Below are 22,378 nucleotides of genomic sequence, written 5' to 3' on the forward strand. Positions count from 1 at the left end.
GCGACTGCTCGGCGGGTGGCGCGCGAGGGCGTCTTTTCTTCATCTGCAGGCAAAGATGGCGGTGCGGAAGAAAGACGGCGGCCCGAATGTAAAATATTTCGAAGCATCCGACACGGTTTCGCAGTTCGACAATGTCCGCGTCTGGTTGGGCAAGAATTACAAAAAGGTACCGCTTATTGTTTTGTTTTCTTTTCATGCAATGCCATGCTGTTTGCAGTGAGGGCACTTCTCACAAATGAAGAAAGAAGAATAACCGTTTGAATTTGAGGCAGAGAGCGGAGGAGAGCCGAGGGGAAGGAGGGCAGGAGGGAAGGAGGGTGGGCGAGCAGCGCTGTGCGGTGCAGGGCAGCCCAGCTGTTACATCCACATCCACATCCACACGCCAAAAGCCGGAAACAAAAGAAGGTGCCGAGGAAACGTCTTCGGAAAGTGGCCAGGAAGGATTCAGGAAGGGGGCGAAAGCACTTTCCCTCTGTGAAGTTAGCCGTTTTCCTGTGATTCTCATTGGCATCATTAAACCTGCGTTCAGCACACCATTTGTGCTTCTGTTCTGTAATCCGGCCGGGATTTACACGCCGCAACATCTGTAACGTGTGTGTGTGTGTACTGCTGTGTGTGTGTGCGCGTGTGCGGGCGCGCGCAGCCCGAGTGCGCTCCTCCAGATGTTGCATTCTCTGCGGTGACACCGAGGACCCTGATCATGTCCTTAGCCTGCAAAAGCTCTCTTCTTGCTTCATGTGTATGAAACACTGAGAGCACACGCATATATATTTGTATTATAACACACACGAAACAGCACTTGGGCGAAGTGGTAGCTGCTTATTGCATAGAAAATGGTGTATTTCTCAAGTGCTACAGTCCTCACTCACCACCATTTCTTTGCCTCTTCAAAAAACACATTTATAATTTTCTAGTCTGTCCCAGGCAGTTGTGAAACGGGTCCAGTCTGTTGGAGGAAATACACTGCACATCAGTGATGTAACTGGAGTAAATGCGTGGTTAAACAGCTCTAACTAGCTGGAGAAACAAGTGTAAAATGTTTACATACACATTTTCAGAACCGCTTGTCCCATACGGGGTCGCAGGGAACCGGAGCCTAACCCAGCAACACAGGGCGCAAGGCCGGGGGGGGAGGGGACACACCCAGGACGGGACGCCAGACCATTGCAAGGCACCCCAAGCGGGACTCGAACCCCAGACCCACCAGAGAGCAGGACCCGGTCCAACCCACTGCACCACCGTGCCCCCCTATGTTTACATTCATCTTGAGTCAATTCATTGTAAAACACATCACTGCAGGTAACCATTATTAAACATGTTCAGATAGCTGGAGTAAATCTATATTTCTTCATTTACCTGATACTCTTCTTCAAAGCAACCTACAGTATTAAGATACTTTACCCCTCTACATACTGTAGCTGGATAATTTTGTGGTAAGTACCTTGCAGAAGGATACTATAGTTGCAGGTGAGATTTGAACTTACAACCTTTGGATTTAGCTAGAGCAGTACTAACCACTGTGCTACCAGCTTTCCCTTCTTTAAGTGATTGGTTGTTAAATGCTCAGTCTAAGTAGAGCTAATTCACATTAAAACAGGTCTCTCCAGTTTGAGTAAAGTTATTATAAAGGGTCCATCTGGCTGGAGGAAATATATTTTAAACAGCCTTATTTAACTAGACTAATGTGATTGGGGAAGCTGGTTCTATAGTGGTTAAAGCTACTGCCTTTGAACCAAAAGGTTCAAATCTCTCCTCCATCTGAAATACCCTTGAGCAAGATACTAATCCTAAATTGCTCTGGTAAGTATAACTCAGCTGTATAAATGGGTAAATAGCTGTAAGTCACTTTGGAGAAAAGCATCAGCTATTGGAATAAATGGAAATTTTTTACAGTAGGGCAACCAAGCATGAGTGAATATACTGTTAAACAGAGCTATTTTACCAATGTAAATACATTACAAATGAGGCCACATGAGTGTAAAACATATAAGGAGTGAACTAAAGCAGGCAGTGTCTCCTTTACAAACAGCTCAGTAAAATGTTGTGCATATTAGTTACATTAATCAGAAATTGTGTAGTACATTTCACCTGATTTTGGCAGCACAGTGGCACAGCAGGTAGTGTGGGCTGTGACATTAGATGAGGGTTTGATCTCTGCTTAATCTCTGTGAAGTTTCCATGTTCTCCCCATACTCGCGTGGGTTTCTTTGCAGTGGACAACAGTCCAAAGACAAACTTCAGGTTAATTGGTGACTTTAAATTGCTTGGCATCTGTCTGTCCATCCACCCACCCTGCAATGGACTAACATCCTGTCCAGGGTGTATCCTACTTTGCCTAGATCCCTGTACTTCTAGGGTTAGACTCCAAACAACTTTGACTGTCCCTTAGAATATAAGGAGTTATCAGTAGTGACTGAGTGATTTCACCTGTTTCCACTGTTGTGTGTGGGAGTATGAATAGCTCTTTAACCTCTGTCCAAATGGCTATCCTGGGATATTCACCATTATTTTCCAGATATGTATATCTTACAAATGTTAACACATACAAATAGTAAATGGGAAGAGGCAGGTTTTACAGATTTTAATTTTTGTAAGAACACAGTCCGATTTGATGGATCTATTTGGGCGTGGGTCCTGCTCTCTGGTGGGTCTGGGGTTTGAGTCCTGCTTGAGCTGACTTGTGACGACCTGGCGTCTTGTCCTGGGTGTGTCCCCTCCCCCTCCAGCCTTGCGCCCTATGTTGCTGGGTTAGGCTCCGGTTCGCCACGACCCCTGCTTGGGAGAAGCAGTTTCAGTGTGTGTGTGTGTGTGTGTGTGTGGCATGGCAAGTCGCGCTCCTGTCTCATGGTGCCTGGGTGGTGTGAAAGGACATGGGTTTGATCCCTGCTTAGTCTGTGTGGACTTTGCATGTTCCCCCCGTGTCTGCGTGGGTTTCCTCCCACTGTCCACAGACATGCTTTCCAAGTTCACCTATAGTGTGTGTGTGAGTAATAGAGAGAGTGTGTTCCACTGATGTATGGATGAGTGACCCATTGTAAGTCACCTTGATGAATAAGGTATGGGCTGATAACACTACATAGAGTTTGTTGGAAGTCGCGTTGGAGAATATGTGCAAAAAATATAATTTTTTATGAAGACCATCTTCATTCTCACAATTTAACTCAAAATATTCAGTCTATGTCTATGTGTTAAGGTTTAGATCCCTCTCTTTTTTACAGTTTCACAGACTTCCTATATGCTAAAATTATGTTGAAGTAAATGGTAGAATTACATAATACTGTTGAAGTCCAGAGTCCAATACACTTGCCATTTTTCTCAAAAACACTTGATATTTCAGTATAAACTTCTGTTCCATAGGCTGATTTACTAATGGTTTTCATTGGATTATGCAAAAGTAAGAAAAAAGGTGACCTGAATATTCAAAAGATTAAACAAAATAAAACTAATATGAATAAAACAGATATAAATACAAAATAAATCAGGATTACAATTCAGCAAACAGCCTGTAATTTCATGTAAAATGCTCCAACTGATTTAGACTTGAGCCAGCGAAGAAGGTTATTTTTCAATAGTTACATTTTTCCCCCCCAAGTATCCATGTATTATTGTTTTATCAAAAGCTTAAAAACCCTAAGACAAAGATATTTCCTCTGTCTCTTGACAGTTCAGCACTGAAGGTCTCTATTCCACGCTGTTACACCATTTTGTTTAATTCTGATGTCCCAAAGTGTTTTTTTTGTGTGTACAGAGACACCCTTTACACTGTTTAATGCTGATTTTCTTTAATTTCCAACAGTACATCCAGGCCGAGCCGCCCACCAACAAGTCCCTTTCCAGCCTGGTGGTCCAGCTCCTGCAGTTCCAGGAGGAAGTGTTTGGGCGACATGTCAGCAATCCCCCTCTCACTAAACTCCCGGTAATGATGCTTGAAATATGAATAAGGGTGACATACAGTTCAAAAGGAAAGGGTTTTGTGTAGCCTGCATGTTGTTTGAATGAAACAGTCTAGCTGAGTGACTGTTTCTCTGGACTGAACTGAACTGAACTGGGCTGATCATAGTAAAGTTAAGCGTTTAAATCTAAACGCTGGCCTGGCATAGACTCAGACATCTTTACACTCTCTTGAGAAACCTGGTGTAATGCAGTCCGCCACTTAGTGAGATGAAGTTAAAATGAAGATGAAAATGCAAGCAACATTTCCTCAGATTACATCAGATTTTGGTGAGCATTTCTGGAAGCTCACTGAATGGAAACACTAGTTTATAAGATCTGTGAGTTTGATACTGGAAGTACCCAATATTGAAGATGTCCTCTCGAAGTTAAGCACTCTGTAAATTTGTCTAGCTCTGACTTCAAGTGGATGCAGTCTGTTGACATTCTTTTGAGTGATGGTCATCATGTTGAAAACTAATATAAGAAGATGCTCACCTTGACAGGTCCAACACCCAGATGTTCTGTTTAGTATAACACCTTACAATTCCAAAGATGCCGTCCAAGTGCTGTGTTTGGTCATGCTCAGTGATCTAATAGTTTCTCTTTCACTGCTTCTCTAGATGAAGTGTTTCCTGGATTTTAAGTCAGGAGGAGCACTCTGCCATATCTTGGCTGCTGCCTACAAGTTCAAGAGCGACCAGGGGTGGTGAGTGCCTCACTCACCAAGAGTCTGAGCAGTGCTTTGACTAAGAGGCAGACCTTTGCCTTACATTGAATTACACTCTGATGGCATTATGCAGTTAAACTTTTACTTGGTTTCTATGGTGTTAGATCATAGCTCTTTCAGAATCCGTAAGTATACATTGAGCATGTCACTCCATGATGAGTTCAACACACACAGTGTGTAGAATAAATATATTTAAAATATGAGTTAAAAAGAAATATTTGTATTTATGCCTTTTTATAGAAAAATGTAAACATTAACTTCTTTTAAATTAACTGTCATTTGTTCACAGTAAGGTGAATTTATTGACAGTGTTAAAATTAAGAAAGTACAAGGATTGTTTTACAGGGATTATGACAGGGATAAATCGCTCATTGTGATCAGAGATAGGAGTAAATCAACTATAGGGAAGCTGGGTAATAATAAATAATAATTAACAGTATTTAGCTTTGCTCTCTCCTTTACCCTGCTTTGTTCTCTCCCTGCCTTAGGAGGAGGTTTGACTTCCAAAACCCATCTCGAATGGACCGTAATGTTGAGATGTTTATGACCATTGAGAAATCTCTGGTTCAGGTGAGTCTGTACGTTCGTGTGCCTACCTACTGTATAAAAAATCTACTTCCACTTTGAAACTGAAGACAGCCCTTTCTTCTGTTTGTCAGAATAACTGTCTCAGTCGGCCAGTCATTTTTCTCAGTTCAGACATTGAACCCAAACTGCTGGGGAAACTGAAGGACATCATAAAACGGCATCAGGTATGCATACGTCTACCTGTGTATGCTGCACATGAATATTTTTAGCCTTTTGATCTCACAGTGCCTGATTATTCAGTCTGTTTTCTGGTCATTTATATTTTCCATATCTCTTTAACATTGCTCATTTTTTATTGTTCATTCTTTGCTTATTATGACCTCTGCTTTTTTGTAACAATTCAGGTTGTGAGTTTCTTCGGGTTACAAGTCAGTGTTGATAACCTTTCTGCTGACTGTTCTATATCCGCTCCCTGTGTTTGTCGGTAACAGAGTTCTTAGTTGAGGGTTGCTCTTATTGTATTGATTACTCCTGGCATTGTTCTCCCTAGGGCTCAGTCACAGAAGACAAAACCGCAAGTTCCCACGTTGTGGTTCCTATACCAGCCAGCTTGGAAGAAGGTGAGAAAATATAAATGGATCAAAGTCTGCTCTGTGTCTAGGCTAGCAGAGAAGACTGAATTGTTTGTTTGCTAATTGATGTTTGTTTTGGTATTTGGGTCAGCTGGGCAGTACAAATGTGACACTGTATCATTTACGCACAGCACAGGAGAAGGAAAATGAAGGTACAGTCCATCTTTGTTATTTTAGAATTGTCTTTTTCAAATATCAGTGTAGTATTGCTGGCCCAAAGACATGTAAAGATACATACAGTAAATCTGTGGTGTATACTGTCTGTGATCAAGCATTGAGGAGAGAACACACCCAAAAAACACTGGGTAACAGTCTATCTGATGATTACTATGTATACACTGTTACCTTGCATAACAAGGGTAATTTGTTCTTGAAAATTTGCTTGAATGATGAAGTGAATTATCATAAAATTAGATTTTAATTATAATTAATTGGGGAAAATGATACATTCTAAACCACTAAGTGACATTTTTCACCAAACATGAAGCTTTCCCGGCTTATCTTTTAGACACTGATCATTTAATTCACAGCAAAATCCAAAATATCAGGAGTGCTCTGAAAACTTCCTGTCTCATTTCCTCCTTCCTGCTCATCATTTATTTTGCTGTTAATTTGTCTTTGCAATTTGCTCTTTTATTCTGTTGCATTTGGATTTCCTGATGGCCCAGTGGGTCTCTCATAGCTCCTTATTTAGATGGATGTTGAGAACTCAGTGATGGAATTGATTTTGTGTCTAAAGAACGAAGCAGAATTATCAGCAGTGAGGATGGAAGAAGGAAGAGGAAGAAAGGGAAGAAAAAGTAGTGAAGTGTCTGTTGGGATTATTATATGCAGTCTAGTTTTTTCTGGAAGAAAGTAGTTTTTGTTGAGGAAACAGCTGAGTGAAAGAAAGCAAGGAGCTCTTAAACTGCTAAGTCTGTCTTTCAGATGTCTCAAATATCTGTTCAGCGTGGAGTGTCATTCTTTTGGCAGGATGTAAATCTGATAACCATGGACTGGAGGTGGGACATGTTGTTGTGAAAGTTATAGGACAAAGAGCCAAGAGAGGAGCATAGGTTTGGAAGGAGAACAAATTGGTTCATGTGGTGACAAATTGGAGAATTTTGCAGTGTATGGGAGAGATTAGAATGGCAGAAGAGAGGTAAGAAGATGTGAGACATTTTTAGTTCCAGCAAAATTTTACAAATGGTGTAGAAGTGGGAGGGCATAATAGTGGTGTTGGAAGGCTGGAAGGAGGTGAAGAAATGGTCAGAAACATTAAGTGGAGTTCTTGTAAAAGGCGGTTATGTTATACTAGCAAAGAATGTACTTTTTGCTTCTGATGTCTATAAAACTTGCTGACAGTGAGGAGAGATTGCTAACTGATGTTTGTTAGGTAGCACTGGGTTTGAGAGAGAGATACCTTACACGTGAAACTTTTGTTGCCAGTATAGATGTGTACTTTTTTTTTGCCTTGCAGTTTTTTTTTCGTAGTTGTGTTGTTGGGTTTGAACTACTACTACTGGAAGTTCTGAAGGTTTTGTAATTACGCACCCCTTTTATTTTTCTCACAGTCTCTGTGATTGTCAGTGTGTCCTTCGATGAACACCAGGTGTGTGACACGTATAAGCATTATCAGTTAAAAAAATCAAATTTTAAAACAATCTATCTTGGACCCCTTTCCCCTTCTTAGTTGTCTGTGGTTGCAAGGATGGGTTGTACTGGAAACCTTCAGTTCGTAAGTGACTTTTTAATGTTTTTTCTTAGAAGAATGGGTCCGCCCGGTGATGAAAAGGGACAAGCAGGTACTTCTTCACTGGGGATACTCTCCTGACAGGTACCCATCATCATTACTCTCACACCCTTTTTTTAAAGACCTTATGTGACCAGCTGAGAAGGTGTGGTTAAATACTACATTAAGCAGGCCAAGAGTTCATCTCATCAAGAAAAGACATAAAATAACCACATAAGGCTGGGGAAAAACACTGAATAAAAATATTACTAAAACTTTTAATTGTGATATACAGTCCATATGTGGAATAACTGACACTGGAACAATTTTGGGAACAATGCACAGCAGCTGAACATATTTTTTTTATTGTTAGAAAACAAACAATGGAGAAATGCAACAAAAGATTAAAAAAACACAAAAATGGGCAATAAAACAATAAAAATTTCTAAATACATAAACACAAATGAACCTGTTTGCATACCTGTGTGTATGTTCACCATGAATGGCAAAATGTTCCTTTGGAAGTTTCATGCATGTTGACTTATCAGAGCTTCCATTATATATTAGCCAATCAGAGCAAGCCTAGCACATGACCCAGGCTCTTATTTGCATGTGTCTTGGGTTGCTCATTTTCCACTTTGTTTTACCATTTTAATTTTTTTTTATTTAACTTTCATTGTTTTTTGAGGAGCATGCGTACATATGTGCACATTTATGTTTTCATATCATAAAACATTGTACACACATGTAGATGGGGGCACGGTGGTGTGGTGGGTTTGGCCTGTGCCTACTTATGATGGGTCTGGGGTTCGAGTTCTGCCTAGGGTGCCTTGCAACAGACTGGCGTCCTGTCCTGGGTGTGTCCCCTCCAGCCTTGCACTCTGCTGCCGGGCTAGGCTTTGGTTCGGTGCAACCCCGCTTGGGACAAGTGGTGTGTGTGTGTGTGTGTGTGTGTGTGTGTGTGTGTGTGTGTGTGTGTGTGTGTGTGTGTACACTTTCTTTAACAACATACAAAACCCTTACTGTAATACTGTAACTTTTTGCAAAAGGAAGGCTTGGAAATGTAAAATATGCTCTTTCCCATTGACACTAATGCAGAAGACATTAAATCACCGTCTAAAACACATATTTTTGTGAAACATCTAAGTGCATAAGACTTTTGCACAGTAACCCGTATGGGACAAGTGGTTCAGAAAATGTGTGTGTGTAGTGCACAAAATGTCAGGAACAACAGGTTTTCAGAGCAATAGGCACTGCCTACCCCCATATAGATCATTGTGCCAAGGATGGGCTGTATGTCGGCAGGCGAAAATATCTCTTAATCGCATAATATATCTACACTGAACCATATGTCAGAGTGCCACATTTTGTGATTTTGACAGTGTTAAACTTCGTTACCCACAATTCTCAATCCTTCAGCCTTACTGTGAATGAGCTGCACCTGCTGTTTAGTCTAAAAATGACTTTATTTTGTGTTACAGCTACGACACCTGGATTCCTGCCAGTGAGGTGGAGGCAGCAGTAGAGGATCCTCCCACCCCAGAGAAGCCCAGGAAGGTGAGTGTCCACATGTCCACAGAATACATGAGGAGGGAATTTAGACTCTGTACCTATGTGAGGAATAGGTTTCTACTCTCATGTGTTAAAAGGTCCATGCCAAGTGGATTCTTGACCTGGACCAGTTCAATGAATGGATGAATGAAGAAGATTACGAAGTTGGAGAGGGGCTCCCCAGGAGGAAGAGGATTTCAGCCAAAACCTTAACTGACGAAGTGTCCCCACCGGATGAGCGCCGGGACAGGAAGCCAGGAAGTACGAAGAAGAGGAAGCGCTCACCCTCCCCATCCCCACCCCCAGCCCCCCAGGAGAGCAAGAAGAAGAACACCAAGAAGGGGTATGCCATCGGGAGGCACTGTCATGCACAACTTTCATAAAGAGGCTAAAGCTGTGCTACAGCTAGTTTTGCCAGTCTGTCAGTGATGCATCCAAGTATGACATAAGAGTGGTGAAGAGAGACAGGAAGCCACATCTCAACATGTCTGTGCAGGTGAAAATGCTTAGCGGTATAACTCAATTATGTGGTGTGTATGTATGTATGCATTTGTGTGCTCTCTAGGCCCACAACCCCTTACACAAAATCGAAGCGCGGCCACCGCGAGGAGGAGCAAGAGGACCTAACAAAGGAACTGGATGAACCCTCACCTGTGCCAGCTGTGGAGGAAGTCACTCTTCCAAAGAATGGTACAACTTCCCTATTCTCACCCTCCACGTTCACCTCCTAAGAAGATGACCCTAAAAGCACAGTAATCTGAATGCAGAATCTTGTGCAATGTGTGTTAACATTCAGTGACCCTGTATCCTATGTAAATTTTTTGTTATTAAAAAAACAAGTAGCTCTCTTTCTCTCTTTTTCCAGTGAACACTAAAAAAGACTCAGAATCAACACCAGTGAAGGGTGGAACTATGACAGACCTTGGTGAGCCTCTCATGCACTCTCATTCACTCGTATTTGTGTCGGTCTTCTTTAATCTACCTCAGTATCCCTAATTACTTGACAACTGATAGTACATGATGAATCATAAAATATTAGCTACATCTGAGAAATTACATAGAAAATATGAAATTCTGTCTCCTCCTTATCAACAGATGAGCAAGAGGATGAATCCATGGAAACAGTTGGAAAGGTAACATTTGAGGAAACTGGAAAATTGATAATGTAGTGATGACTACAAGAACAGCCAACATCATATCATTTTAAACAAGAATTTTAAATCAGTTTTGTATTTTATCATCTTACTCACCAAATTGCAAAAAGAAGTAACCCAAAAAACTGAAGATTGAGGCCAAAACTTTAACTCTGACTTTTTCACAGAAAAGCTGTGAGACGAGAGTTACTACATGCACGAGTATCAGCCCTGTTCATGCGACTTAGTGTCACAGGGAGGACTGTGTGGGGGAAACTTACCAGGATGCTGACTTGTAGCTGTGTATGTCCAGGAGGAGGAAGAAGGTTCTCCTAGTGTGAAAGGCGAGCCAGTGAAAAGCTCTGACCTCCATGAAGACAATGTGACTGAACAGACCCACCACATCATCATCCCCAGCTATGCAGCCTGGTTTGACTACAATAGGTACAACAGGACTGTGTGTATGTTTGATAACTAAAGTAGGTATAGCCTCATGGCAGGTATTTCGTGTGTGTATTGGGGGTGACACTACTGTTTCTTCAGGTCATTTAAAGTATGATGCAAAATGTATTTGGTCAGATTTCTTTATTTCTTTATTTTCCTGCTTATGTATCAGATTTTGTAAGATGACTGATATGTAACAGGTTATGTGCCACCAAATTGAAGCTCTTCAGGGAATATACCTGAAGACCTTAGACTTCCTAAATCGGACATTTTGAAAACTGAAGCTGCAGTAATTTGTTTTGCTTGGCTTACAAGTTGTTAGTATTGCGTACCTGACATTGCCTTTACAAAATGAACAATTAAAGTGACCTGCCTATGGCACTGTATGTCAATGCAGGACATGGTGTAAGTGGAGATATCAAGTACAGGTGGCATGGTGGCACAGCTTCTCTCTCCTTCCCCATCCCAAATACATCTGTGTTCCTTTCAGTGTTCATGCTATAGAGCGGCGAGCCCTTCCAGAATTCTTCAATGGCAAGAATAAGTCAAAGACTCCTGAAATGTAAGCATGCTCTTGACATGGAGAATTTGTTAGTTACACACCTGAAATTTGGGTTTTAATGACATCGTCCTTTCTTTCTGCAGATACCTGGCCTACAGGAATTTTATGATCGACACATACCGTCTCAACCCCCAAGAGTACTTGACTTCCACTGCCTGTCGTCGTAATCTGGCAGGAGATGTGTGTGCCATCATGAGGTCAGTAAGACCAAAGTGTTGAAGAGAGCAGCATGTGTGTTTTCTTCCTGTCCCATCTGGCTTTTCATACCTCAGCCTGAATCTCTTTGCTCAGAGTCCATGCCTTCCTAGAGCAGTGGGGTCTCATCAACTACCAGGTTGACGCTGAAAGCCGACCAACTCCCATGGGGCCCCCACCTACCTCCCACTTCCATGTCCTTGCTGACACTCCCTCCAGTCTAGTGCCCCTGCAACCCAAGGCTTCACAGGTACTTAGGATGCTGATAAAGCTAAGAAAGAAAGACTTAAACAATGGAATGCCATTTCTGACAAAAGAGTGAAAGATGTTATGTACTGTTAAAGGGTTTGTAATTGCATAGCACTACGAAATTTACTACAGTAGGAAAGAACCTAAAATATCATGAATTCATACCATGGAAAATGAAGAGGCCTCAAGGTAGAATTGGAGTTGACAGATAATATGCACACTTGTTAATTTTTTTTTTTAAAAAATTAACAATTTACTGTCCTTTTCTCCCAGACCCCAGCTTCCCAGCAGCTGCTGTCCTTTCCAGAGAAGGTGAAGGAAAAGCCAGCTGATCTGCAGAACTTTGGACTGAGGACTGACATGTATAGCAAGAAGAGTGGGCCTGCCAAGGTACAGTCTAACAGGGTAGGAGCAGAAGAGGAAACAGAACAGAAGTAAAGTCAGATGGACTGGGAGTCTTGGAAGCAAGAGAATAGATGAGAAGAAGGATAAAGAATCAACGGAGAGCAAAAGAAATACAGTGACTGATGGAAAAATTTCAGAAAAAAATAGCATAATGCTAAAAAGTTCAGTGTAAAACATGGTGGGGTTAAGTGATTTTGGGACTTGTCTCATGGATTTACTTCTCTTTACAGAGTAAAAGCGCTGCCAGCGCCACTCGAGAATGGACAGAACAAGAAACACTACTACTGCTGGAGGTAAAACACAACTCTCTATCACCTTGTCTTTTCTCAAAGAAAATGGTTACATAGGTTCTCCTCACTCATGGAAAAACTCTTACCTTCGCATTCACAAGGGAAACTCTCCAATGCTCTGGCTCCCATGACCCCAAATGTGTCTTCTTCTACCATCATCGTGTCCGTTCTAAAACTTGTCACAACTTTTTCAGGCACTGGAGATGTACAAGGATGACTGGAACAAGGTATCAGAGCACGTAGGTAGCCGTACGCAAGACGAGTGTATCCTGCACTTCCTGCGGCTTCCTATTGAGGACCCCTACTTGGAAGACAGCTCCTGCTCTTTGGGGCCCCTGGCCTTCCAGCCTGTGCCCTTTAGCCAGGCTGGCAACCCTGTCATGAGCACCGTGGCCTTCCTTGCCTCTGTGGTGGACCCCCGAGTGGCCTCTGCTGCAGCGAAGTCTGCTCTGGGTAAGAACTATCCTTCTTTTGCAAAAAAGAGGGAATGAGATTAGTTCAGAGGAACACATGGAGCAGCAATCTCTGCATATGCAATGACAGGCATATTCATAGCTTGTATTATGGCCATTATGCCATTTCTTGTAAGTTCTGTAAGAAAATTAGTTTTTTTTTTATTTTTTAAATAATTCTGGCTAGTCTGTGACATTGAAATCATCTAATTGGTAACTTTCTGTCTTGATCAGTGTGATGATAAGGCTGGCTAGGTTTGGTTTATGGTTAGAGTTTTGGCTTTTTAATTTAAATACTTGTTGATAAGGTTTCCAGCTACTTTTCAGTTTTTCAGATGGATTACAAGAAGTTACAGAAAATCAGTTTAGACATCAGACCTGGCGGTTCGTATATTGTGACATGCTGGGGTGTGTGTCTTTTTAGACCCATTCAAAACAGCAAAGACCACCAAACTGGCTGAGCACCAAATTCTCATCTATACGATTTATAATTCTGTCAGTTATTTGTCAGCAGATCTACCATAGTGTGACTTAATTTTAAGCAGTCAATCTTCATTCTTTTTTCCTTGTGCAGTTTCAGCATAAATAGATGTAGAAAGTCCAAATATTGTCTTTCTTCTTACATCTTATTCAAATACCACTAGAACTTCATTTCTTTTTTAAAAGCAATATTGAACAGCATGCTGCATACTGATTCTGTGAGATGCCGACCGTGTGCCTGAGAAAACCCTTCTCTTCAGAGGAGTTCTCACGAATGAAGGAGGAGGTGCCGGCAGCCCTGGTGGAGGCCCACATCAGGAGAGTGGAAGAGGCGGCTCGAACCAGCGGGAGGCAAGACCCATTGTTTGGCCTGGAGGGGAGTGGGATTGCTGGCACTGACCTGGAGGAGGGAGAGAGGCCTGGTGAGATAGAGGGAGAGGGAGGTACAGCCAGACTGCTGAACCTGGAGCAAGGTGTTCTACCGATGTGGTGTTGTGTCATGCTTTTGTGTTTGTTTTTTCCAGAAGAAAGAAGTGAGGAGAACAAGAGTGACAGTCAGCCCAGTGAAGAGAAGAGGGAGAGCAAAGTCTGTTTCTGCTTTTACTTTTCTCTCAAAATTTGCGAATTTCCTCTGTGAACTGCAGGTTTACTTGTGTTTGTGTTGATGTATGATGCTAAATGTTTTTTGAATGTAAACTGTGTTCATCCTTGTATGAGCAATGTATGAGAGAGGAAAAAGATTTAGGAAGTAAAATTACTCAGATAATACAGATAGTCCTCGTTTTATGATGGGGTTCCATTCTGACGTCCTCGTTGGAAGTTGATATCGGCTAGCATTCTAAAAAATGACTTGATTAGAATCATAAATAAAACATTCTGTAAAAATTTTTTTTAAAATAAAACGCAACCATGACATACTACCAAGTCAATAAAAAATACGGTGCCCAGATGTTACAACAAATGCTGGGACTCAAAAATTCTATAAGGTTGATGGGATGGCCGTTGTAAGTACAGGTTTTCATAGGTAACATATTTTACAAGTTGAGAGCCTCCTGTACTTCCAGGTGTTCATGTGAGTGTTTCACTATGTTCCTGTGAGACTTAATGACACTATATGTATGTGTGATTATTATTTTTTCATGCTGAATTGGACTTAGGATATCCTTGCTGTTACTGAATATTTTTCAGGAGAGTAAAGAGCCTGCCATTGATGAGGAAGACAGGCAGGGTGAAAATGGGAAGAAAGAAGAAGACAGGGAAAGAGATGAAGAGGGGGAGAGAGAAGGAGAGAAGGCAGACTCAGAAATGGGTAAGGAGAAGTCCCAAATATAAGTCAAAGCTGAATTAATTTAAAAAAAAAAAACCTAAAACTTTGTAAATTGTTTTAGCAGTAGCAATTTGTGAGAAGTATAATTTACGTGTTGTATTATTTTATTTGATTTGGCATTGGCCAGGTTTTGAAACATAACACATCACAGTTTAGGAGAAATGAATACAAGCACGACATACACCTCATATGATGTGTATGCTGTGAGACGTCTCCTTTGACTGTATGAGCTGCAAGTTTCATCAGGTGAAGCATGGAACAGAGTGTTTACATTCATTCAGCTGGCATTTTCTTCAGAGCAACTTAGTGTTAAACTTCTTACAGTAATTTAGCCACAGCTAAGTACTTTCTCCCGGAACAATTCAGGTTAGGTACTTTGCTCAAAAATAGTAACGTAGGAAGTGAGAACCTGGGTCCTTTGAGTGCAAGGCTGCTACTCGTACCATTACACTACTTGCTACTCCAATTGTCTAGTCTCTTGGTTCTACCTACTGCCCTGTGGATAACCAGCTAACTGTAGGTGTGGTAATAAGCAATGAGAGGGTGAGAATCTCAGGCTGTCCCACCCAGAGGAACTCAAGCCAGCTTGTATTTTCTGGGCCCTTATCACCATAGAGGACCAGTGGCACAAGAAGGATTTGAACACAACTCACTGCTAGAAGATTTGCAACAGTTTACAGAGGTACCACTGGCGAAGCTAAGATGTGTTACTTTTGACTTAAAGGTTATGGACTTCATGGTTTCCTCTTTGTTTTACTTGCAGGTGATGTAGAGAAGGAGAAAGAAGGGAAGGAGGGGTCAGAGGAAGGAAGAAGAGATGGCGAGAGCGAGGGAGAGAGGAAGGCCAAAGTAGAGCGAGACATTGGAGAGGGCAACCTGGCCACCGCTGCTGCCTCTGCTCTGGCTGCTGCTGCTGTTAAAGCTAAGGTCCATCCTCATTCCTCAGGCTCATCCACACACTCAAACACTCCCATGTATGCCTGGAAATGTTTTTTCTTTGCCTTACCAAGTGTAACTGTGACAGTTGTGTACTCTTCGGTGCTGTTAATGTGGAAATGAAACTAGTACAGTGCATAACTACAGGTGTGGCTGAGTGTGGTTGCAAATTCCTAGTTATTGTATCTATTTGAGCATAACAGTTGCTACTCCTCTTCATCCTACCCAGCATCTGGCTGCAGTGGAAGAGAGGAAGATCAAGTCTCTAGTGGCTCTACTGGTGGAGACCCAAATGAAGAAGTTGGAAATCAAGCTGAGACATTTTGAGGAGTTGGAGACCATCATGGACAGAGAAAGGGAAGCGGTAAGTCTGGCCACAAACAGAACTTCAGGACTTAGGAGAGACGGGAGACGTGAAATCATCAGGGGACTAGGTATGCAGAGGTTCCTGAACATACGTGATTTGCTGTATAAGGTCCCTCTTGAACTGTGCATGTCTTTCATAGGCACCTACACAACAGAATTGTCTGTTGTCATGTCCCTTAATTAGCTCCCTGTCTGTTCCTCTGTCCAGCTGGAGTACCAGCGTCAGCAGCTGCTGGCTGACCGGCAGTCCTTCCACATGGAGCAGCTCAAGTACGCTGAGATGCGGGCCAGGCAGCAGCACTTCCAGCAAATCCAGCACCAGCAACACAGCCAGACGCCAGTGCAGCATCCTGCATCTGTTCCACCTGCACCCCCGCAGGGGATACCTGGCTCCCAGCCGGGCCCCGGCACCCCTGGGCCTCAACCAGCTCCCAGTCCAGCGCCACCCTCGTCTGTTGGTAATCCTATGGCTGGACCCCATGCTGCCCAGTCACAGGAGCCCCAGCAAACCACAGCTCAGCACATTTCACCCCCAGCCCCACCCAGTCAGCCCCCGGGGCCTCAGGCCACTTCCACGCCTACATCAGCACTCCATGGTAAGACTGTCTTTTCTACTTTTACAGTGGGTCCCCTACTTATGAGCTTTTGAGTAAAGAACTTTTTGTCATTCCAAACTTTTTTGAGAACTGTTTAAGTATTTTATTTTGTCATAAATGGAGATGGCACAGAATTTGTATCATGCACCAAAGCTTCACCCAATTTGCTGACAGGTAGGGATCCTGAATAGTAAGCGCTGCCATATGTTTGTTGTTGTCTTGCTTTGGCCAGCGTTCTTTATTGTGCTTTCATATTTACAAGGTAAAGTGTCCTGGCTCACCAGAAGGAAAAACTGTCCTCCAGCCCAATCTCTGTAAGCTGCTCAGTGGGAGACAGAGTCTACTGCTCTGTTCTCTGTCCAAATTGCAGGGCTGTCATGTTACTGATATTTACATTACATTTGTTCATTTACCAGAGACTTTTAGAGTAAACAGAAGTATATTTCACCAGTACAGAGACAGAGATGCATGACTCTCAAATTACAGTCAACTGGTCCTACACAAGCATTTTTCCTGGCACACAATACACAAGTAATGGCATATAGAGTTACTTACTTAATGACAAGTCCTTTGCCCACTCCATGTCAAATTTCACTAATGAACTTTTTGAATATTGAACAAACTCTTAGTCTCAATTAAGTTCAGAAATAGGGGACCCGTTGCATTTGTGATTCCTCAACAACATATCAGTTAATATGGCTACGGTGATGGTTAACAATATTGATGATAAATGGTCGAATTTTAGTAGCACAGTATGTAAGTGCTGAGCTTCCTAAATTGCAACACGTCTCTTTTGTCTTGTATTCTGGAAACAGAGTCAGGTGCTGCTTTGCCCCATGATGCCCTTCACTCTGCTCCCCCAGCTCTCCCCCCACAGTGAAGACATATTACGCAACAAAGGGAGAGAGAGATGGAGAGAAAAACACCCTCAACAAACTGAATGGTTTGCAGAGCACATGGATTTTCATCCATTTTCTCTGCAGAACTTGCTTGCATCAGAATTATAAAAGAAACCTAACAACAACTGCAAACATACATCTCCAAGACAAAAAGACCCAAGGATTTACCGAGAAGTAATTTTTCAACTGCCGCTCCTCTTTTTAATCTGGAAGAATGTTCGTATGAGTCAAGTTCCCAGACAGTTGTTTTCCTGCACTAAATGAGCATTTGTGAAATTTCTTGCTCTAAAACCACTCTTTTAATTGACCGTGCTATTTGTGTTTTCCTTTTTGGAAATGGGAGGCTAAGAAAAAAAACACAGATTAAATCAGAATACAGTTTAAACTCCAAGTGGTCATCATAAGAGTTATATATACAAATTTACAGTATAAGCTTTGATGCTGTATAGTAGATTGTGGGTTCCATTCAGTTCCTTAGGGATTGGATTGAGGGGGTGGAGGATTGTCCAGCTGTCCTAAAATTGTTTAGAGTAGAAGTAAAAGTAAATAGCACTTTGATAATATTAACATGTTTGAATAATCTTACATTATCTCTGCCCGTTTTTAGAGGCTTGAAAAATCTGTTTTGTTATTTTGGTTCTTTTGAAGAATAATTTCTTCATCTGAATTTACCTGAAAACGCACTTAACGCTAGTGATATCAATAATAACAGCAGTAAATGTATTATTATTATTATTATTATTATTACATTTATCATTTTTATTTTTGTTTAGTATTGTTAAAAGCACTTAATCTGAATTAATTCTGACAAAAGTAATGACATCTGTTGGTTGTTATAGTGAGGTACTAAATACATCAGTGAATATTCCATTTTGTTAGCTTGACTGGATACTGAGAATTCAGTGGAAAAAATTTTCCTCTATTAGCAAAACTTGGTTCAACGGCTAGGTTTCCATCAGGCTCCTTGACCTGTCAGTGAGTTTTCCATTGGGTGACTGACTGCACCTGCAAGCTTCCAGCTGGGTAGCATAGGGTCTTGAGCAGAATTTCTGGAGGACAGTCATCCTGTTCTGTCAACATTTTCAGTTGACAGCCCATTGTGTCAGCGCCAGGACAAATAGCTGACCTGCCGTTGGCACGTTTCTATACACTAAACACATTTGTGATGGTCCACCTGGTTTTGTTTGCATATCATTTCTTTAGCTTTCACAGTTCATGTGAAAATAGAGTGATAAAGAGCAAGCACATCAACCATAGGAAATAATTAATTCTGGGGGGAGGGAAAGTCTTCTTCTGGAAAACAATATCCTGGCTTTTGGGAGTTTAATCAGAGTCTGGGGTTGGCTGAGTATTTGAAAGACAAATAGCTGTACTAAGTTAGAGGTGAGAGTGTATGTGTCTCCTATAGATGGTGTCAAATGGCATGTGCCTCTATCAGTGTGAATATGTAAGTGTTTTAAAGTCAGCCAGTTATATCCTGCCAGGGTCCATTGAAGCTGATGCTCCAGGCTTGGCCTACATCATAGCGTCAGTTTCAAGTTTTACATCTGAAACACATTCTAAAGGGAACCTGCTTTTGTCGAGTGTTCGTTCTACAGGTAAATGGGTAGAAATGAAGTAGGAGAGCCTGTTCTCATTTCGGTGATGTTGAATGTCCGTGTATCTCCGCATTTGTGAGTGTGTGTTTGGTTCCTATCCATCCTTGTTACATTGTGAAGGAGAAGCTCTCACATACTTTTTACGATGAAATATATCTGGAAGATCCAGGAGCAAAAATCATAAGCAGCTCTGAATACTAAAGATTTTTTTAAATTTACAATTTCTATGGAAAACATCTTCATTTTCCTTTATTCCTACTTTTTTATGTCTCTGATGGTTGTTCTGTTCAGTTTCTTTTGCTGCTGAATTGCCATTTTGTGTTTGAGTCCATCGCACTACGTCCCAGGTTACAAACGATTGCTGCCTTCCGACACTGTTCACGTACATTTGTACAGTGTGAACTGTGTGTGAGTGCATGCAGCGGATGGGTTCTCCTCATGCTACGCCTCACCAGCTGTGTCTACGTAGTGCCAGTGTCTTACTGAAACCGCTGAGTTCAGTCCCTGCGAGGGTGGATGTGTCTTTTTGCAACAGGTGGCAGTAGTTACTTGGGTGTTTGTAGCTGGCTGTGGTCCATTGTTAAGTTATACAGATCTTTTAATAATAATTTTGTGTCCTGAAGATGGGTAGCCTGTCTGTGAAACAGAAAATCATCTTAATTTAAAAAAAAAAAAATAAATAAATACATAGTTTTTGGTGCAACTAAAACAAAATGCATTTCTGATGGATTAAGGTAATTCTACAGGAATTAAGTGTTTGACAATTGGATTTTTCACTAACCTGCTGATGCTCTTACACATGGAGAGGAGGATGACAATCTTGATTTTTGGAGGGTTTATTACAGAACCAAATGGTTCCCCCATGGCATCACTGGAAGAACCTTTTTTTTTTTAAAACACATTTTCTGGTTTGTTTTTCTGCTCTTTGACAAGCCTTTTGTACTGCTGAGTAGTGATCTTGACACTGCATCTTTGCACACCTGCTTTACGTGGAAAAAAATGTTTAAAGCCGTTCTTTGTTTTTTTTTGAAGGAAGACAAATTATTCACATTCAGAAGCTTTGTTACTCATCTTCAGAACACAATTTAAACCATTCTTTCTTTTAGATCTTTTACAGCTACGTTACACAAGTCCAATATGTTGAATATCAGTACTGGAAGGTGAAACTTTTCCAAGTGTTGCCTGTGAAAAAAAGCACCAAGATTTGGTCCTCCTAATATTATTTTAAACATAATCATGCATACACACAAATATAAACCTGCCAGTGTTAAAACCTTACACAAAATATGTTAAGGACTGAAAGCTTTGGTCTCATATGTAGATTTAGTGAAAACTGTGTCTGTGTTTATTTTTTATTTATTGTTTTTTTATGGTTAACAGTAAGAATAATGGTTACAGCAGTATCTGTAATGAAAGATGCCATGTACCAGAAGCTCTTCCTGTTAGAACTGTGTATCAAAATACTTCACATGAAATTTGTCATTTAATCATGATAGACAATTGCGGAAACAAATTTAAAATCCTGTTTACAAATTTGAAAAAAATAACATGCAGATTAAATGATATTAAGTCACTTGTGCTTTTTATTGCTTTACTTGTAACCTTATAGAGATGCATGAAAACTATATAAAAAGACCACTTGCAAATAGACCTAAATGTTCTGTTACTCTAACTCAGTTGTGGCTATAAATGTGGGAAACTAATTTTAGAAATCCTCTTCTTTAGCTCAGCTGTTTCAGTGAGACAATCCCTGTGGGTGGCTATTTTAATATTTACAGTTCCAGAATTTTTCCATTTTCAAGTGTAAAATAAGATTGGTAACTGTGACAAGGTGTGCTAGCTGTTACTCTTCTCACTTTACTCCTGGATTGAGGATGGTAGTTTGGCACCCTTTTACACAATGAAGGCATTTTTTTGTATGTCTGAGTTAAAGCACCTTGTTGGATAAGACTGCAGACCCTTTGTTGGAACACCAGAGGCTGTAGACTGCATAACTGCTCTTTAAACATTCACAGGAGAGATGAAGCAGCACCCTTCCTAAACATCACACCACCTTGAGAAGTTGTTGCATGTTGTACATAGTTGTACAGAATGCATTCTCTCCGTGTCCTGAGAAACACACCATTCTTCAGTGATTCATGTCTGCCATCTGAGCTACATTTACATGGGCAAAGAGCTAGGTCACATTTGCTTAGTTATCATGACCACTGAGGTAGATCGAGCTTTCCAAGCGCTATCCAAAGTGACTCTTGCTTGTACAACTAATATCTGAAACTATACAAACTATGTATCACCTTTTCTAGCCACAGATGTATGTGTGTGAATCTTCTGTCATTAGCACTTTGCTTTTAAACTAAACCCAACTAGTACAGACAACTCAGAACCATTTAAATATCTTTCTGGTGTTGATACTACATTTATAGCTTGATTAGGTAACTGTCTGCTGCTTCAGAGGGCCTTTATGTTTTGAACCATATAAACACACTCAAAATCCTCAAAAGACAGGAATGGATAATGTACCTTTCTCAGCTTATGCATTCAGCTCCACAGAGAAGCATCCAAATGCCTTTACAGTTTCAATGTCAAAACATTTCTATTTTCAGAGAAGGGTTTTTCTTTCAACAGAAAGTCTCCTAATTTGGCTATGGCTGTAGCACTGTGGAGAGACGCAGTGGCACAGCGGGTTTGGCCTGTGCCTGCTCTCTGGCAGGTCTGGGGCTTGAGTCCTGCTTGGGGCGCCTTGTGATAGACTGGCGTCCTATCCTGGGTGTGTCCCCTCCCCCTCCAGCCTTGCACCCTGTGTTGCTGGGTTAGGCTCCAGCTCAACACGACCCCCCTTGAGTCAAGCAGTCTCAGACAATGTGTTATGAAAATATTAAAACAAATTCACAGGAATTTGTTAGGATCTAATGAGATTTTTTTTACCCCCCCCCCCCCTCATATTATAAGGATCATTTATATGTCAAAATTAATGTGTGACAGAAGACATTTGATAGTGATCCAAAGCATAAATGTTTAATATTGATTTAAAAGGACAACTTGCTCTGTAGAGGTGTTCCTTCATAGTAATTAATGAAGGCAGAGTATTAAATCCCTTTATATTTATTTTGTTGACACTTAAGTTACCTATAGAAGTTCACCAATTAATATACCCCAGTCAGACTTGCATTAATATATTAATCTGTTATAACAGTAAATGGGTACAGACTTAATGTAATATAGAGGTCCTTAACTCCAGGAAGCACTTGAGAAAATACACTTCTGTGAAAAGTACTAAAGTCACTCTGCTTTGTGATATAAGCATATTTAAATGTTGTACATGGAACTGTAGGCACCAGAAAAATAAAAAGTAACGGAGAGGAAA

General features: G+C 41.2%; 1 protein-coding gene across 4 annotated transcripts; it reads left to right on the top strand.

The window, feature by feature from the left end:
* Positions 1 to 5: 5 nt before the first annotated feature.
* smarcc2 (SWI/SNF related BAF chromatin remodeling complex subunit C2) lies at positions 6 to 18,105 on the top strand. 4 transcript variants are annotated; one of them, XM_018725917.2, is made up of 26 exons: positions 6 to 166; positions 3,797 to 3,916; positions 4,554 to 4,639; positions 5,149 to 5,230; positions 5,320 to 5,412; positions 5,739 to 5,808; positions 7,567 to 7,636; positions 9,013 to 9,088; positions 9,181 to 9,425; positions 9,648 to 9,772; positions 9,948 to 10,007; positions 10,178 to 10,215; positions 10,529 to 10,659; positions 11,150 to 11,221; positions 11,305 to 11,418; positions 11,513 to 11,666; positions 11,939 to 12,055; positions 12,301 to 12,363; positions 12,555 to 12,813; positions 13,553 to 13,714; positions 13,817 to 13,878; positions 14,481 to 14,601; positions 15,383 to 15,546; positions 15,785 to 15,919; positions 16,130 to 16,517; positions 17,333 to 18,105. In XM_018725917.2, exons 1-26 carry the CDS (start codon positions 56 to 58, stop codon positions 17,395 to 17,397), a joined length of 3,183 nt encoding a protein of 1,060 aa, XP_018581433.1. In that variant the 5' UTR covers positions 6 to 55; the 3' UTR covers positions 17,398 to 18,105. The 4 variants fall into 4 exon arrangements, with proteins under 4 accessions (XP_018581433.1, XP_018581434.1, XP_018581431.1 ...); XM_018725918.2 differs by having other exon boundaries at positions 7,570 to 7,636; XM_018725915.2 differs by having other exon boundaries at positions 13,553 to 13,878.
* Positions 18,106 to 22,378: the final 4,273 nt, after the last annotated feature.

The sequence above is a fragment of the Scleropages formosus genome, chromosome 22 (genome assembly GCF_900964775.1).
Source record: "Scleropages formosus chromosome 22, fSclFor1.1, whole genome shotgun sequence".
Taxonomy (NCBI): domain Eukaryota; kingdom Metazoa; phylum Chordata; class Actinopteri; order Osteoglossiformes; family Osteoglossidae; genus Scleropages; species Scleropages formosus.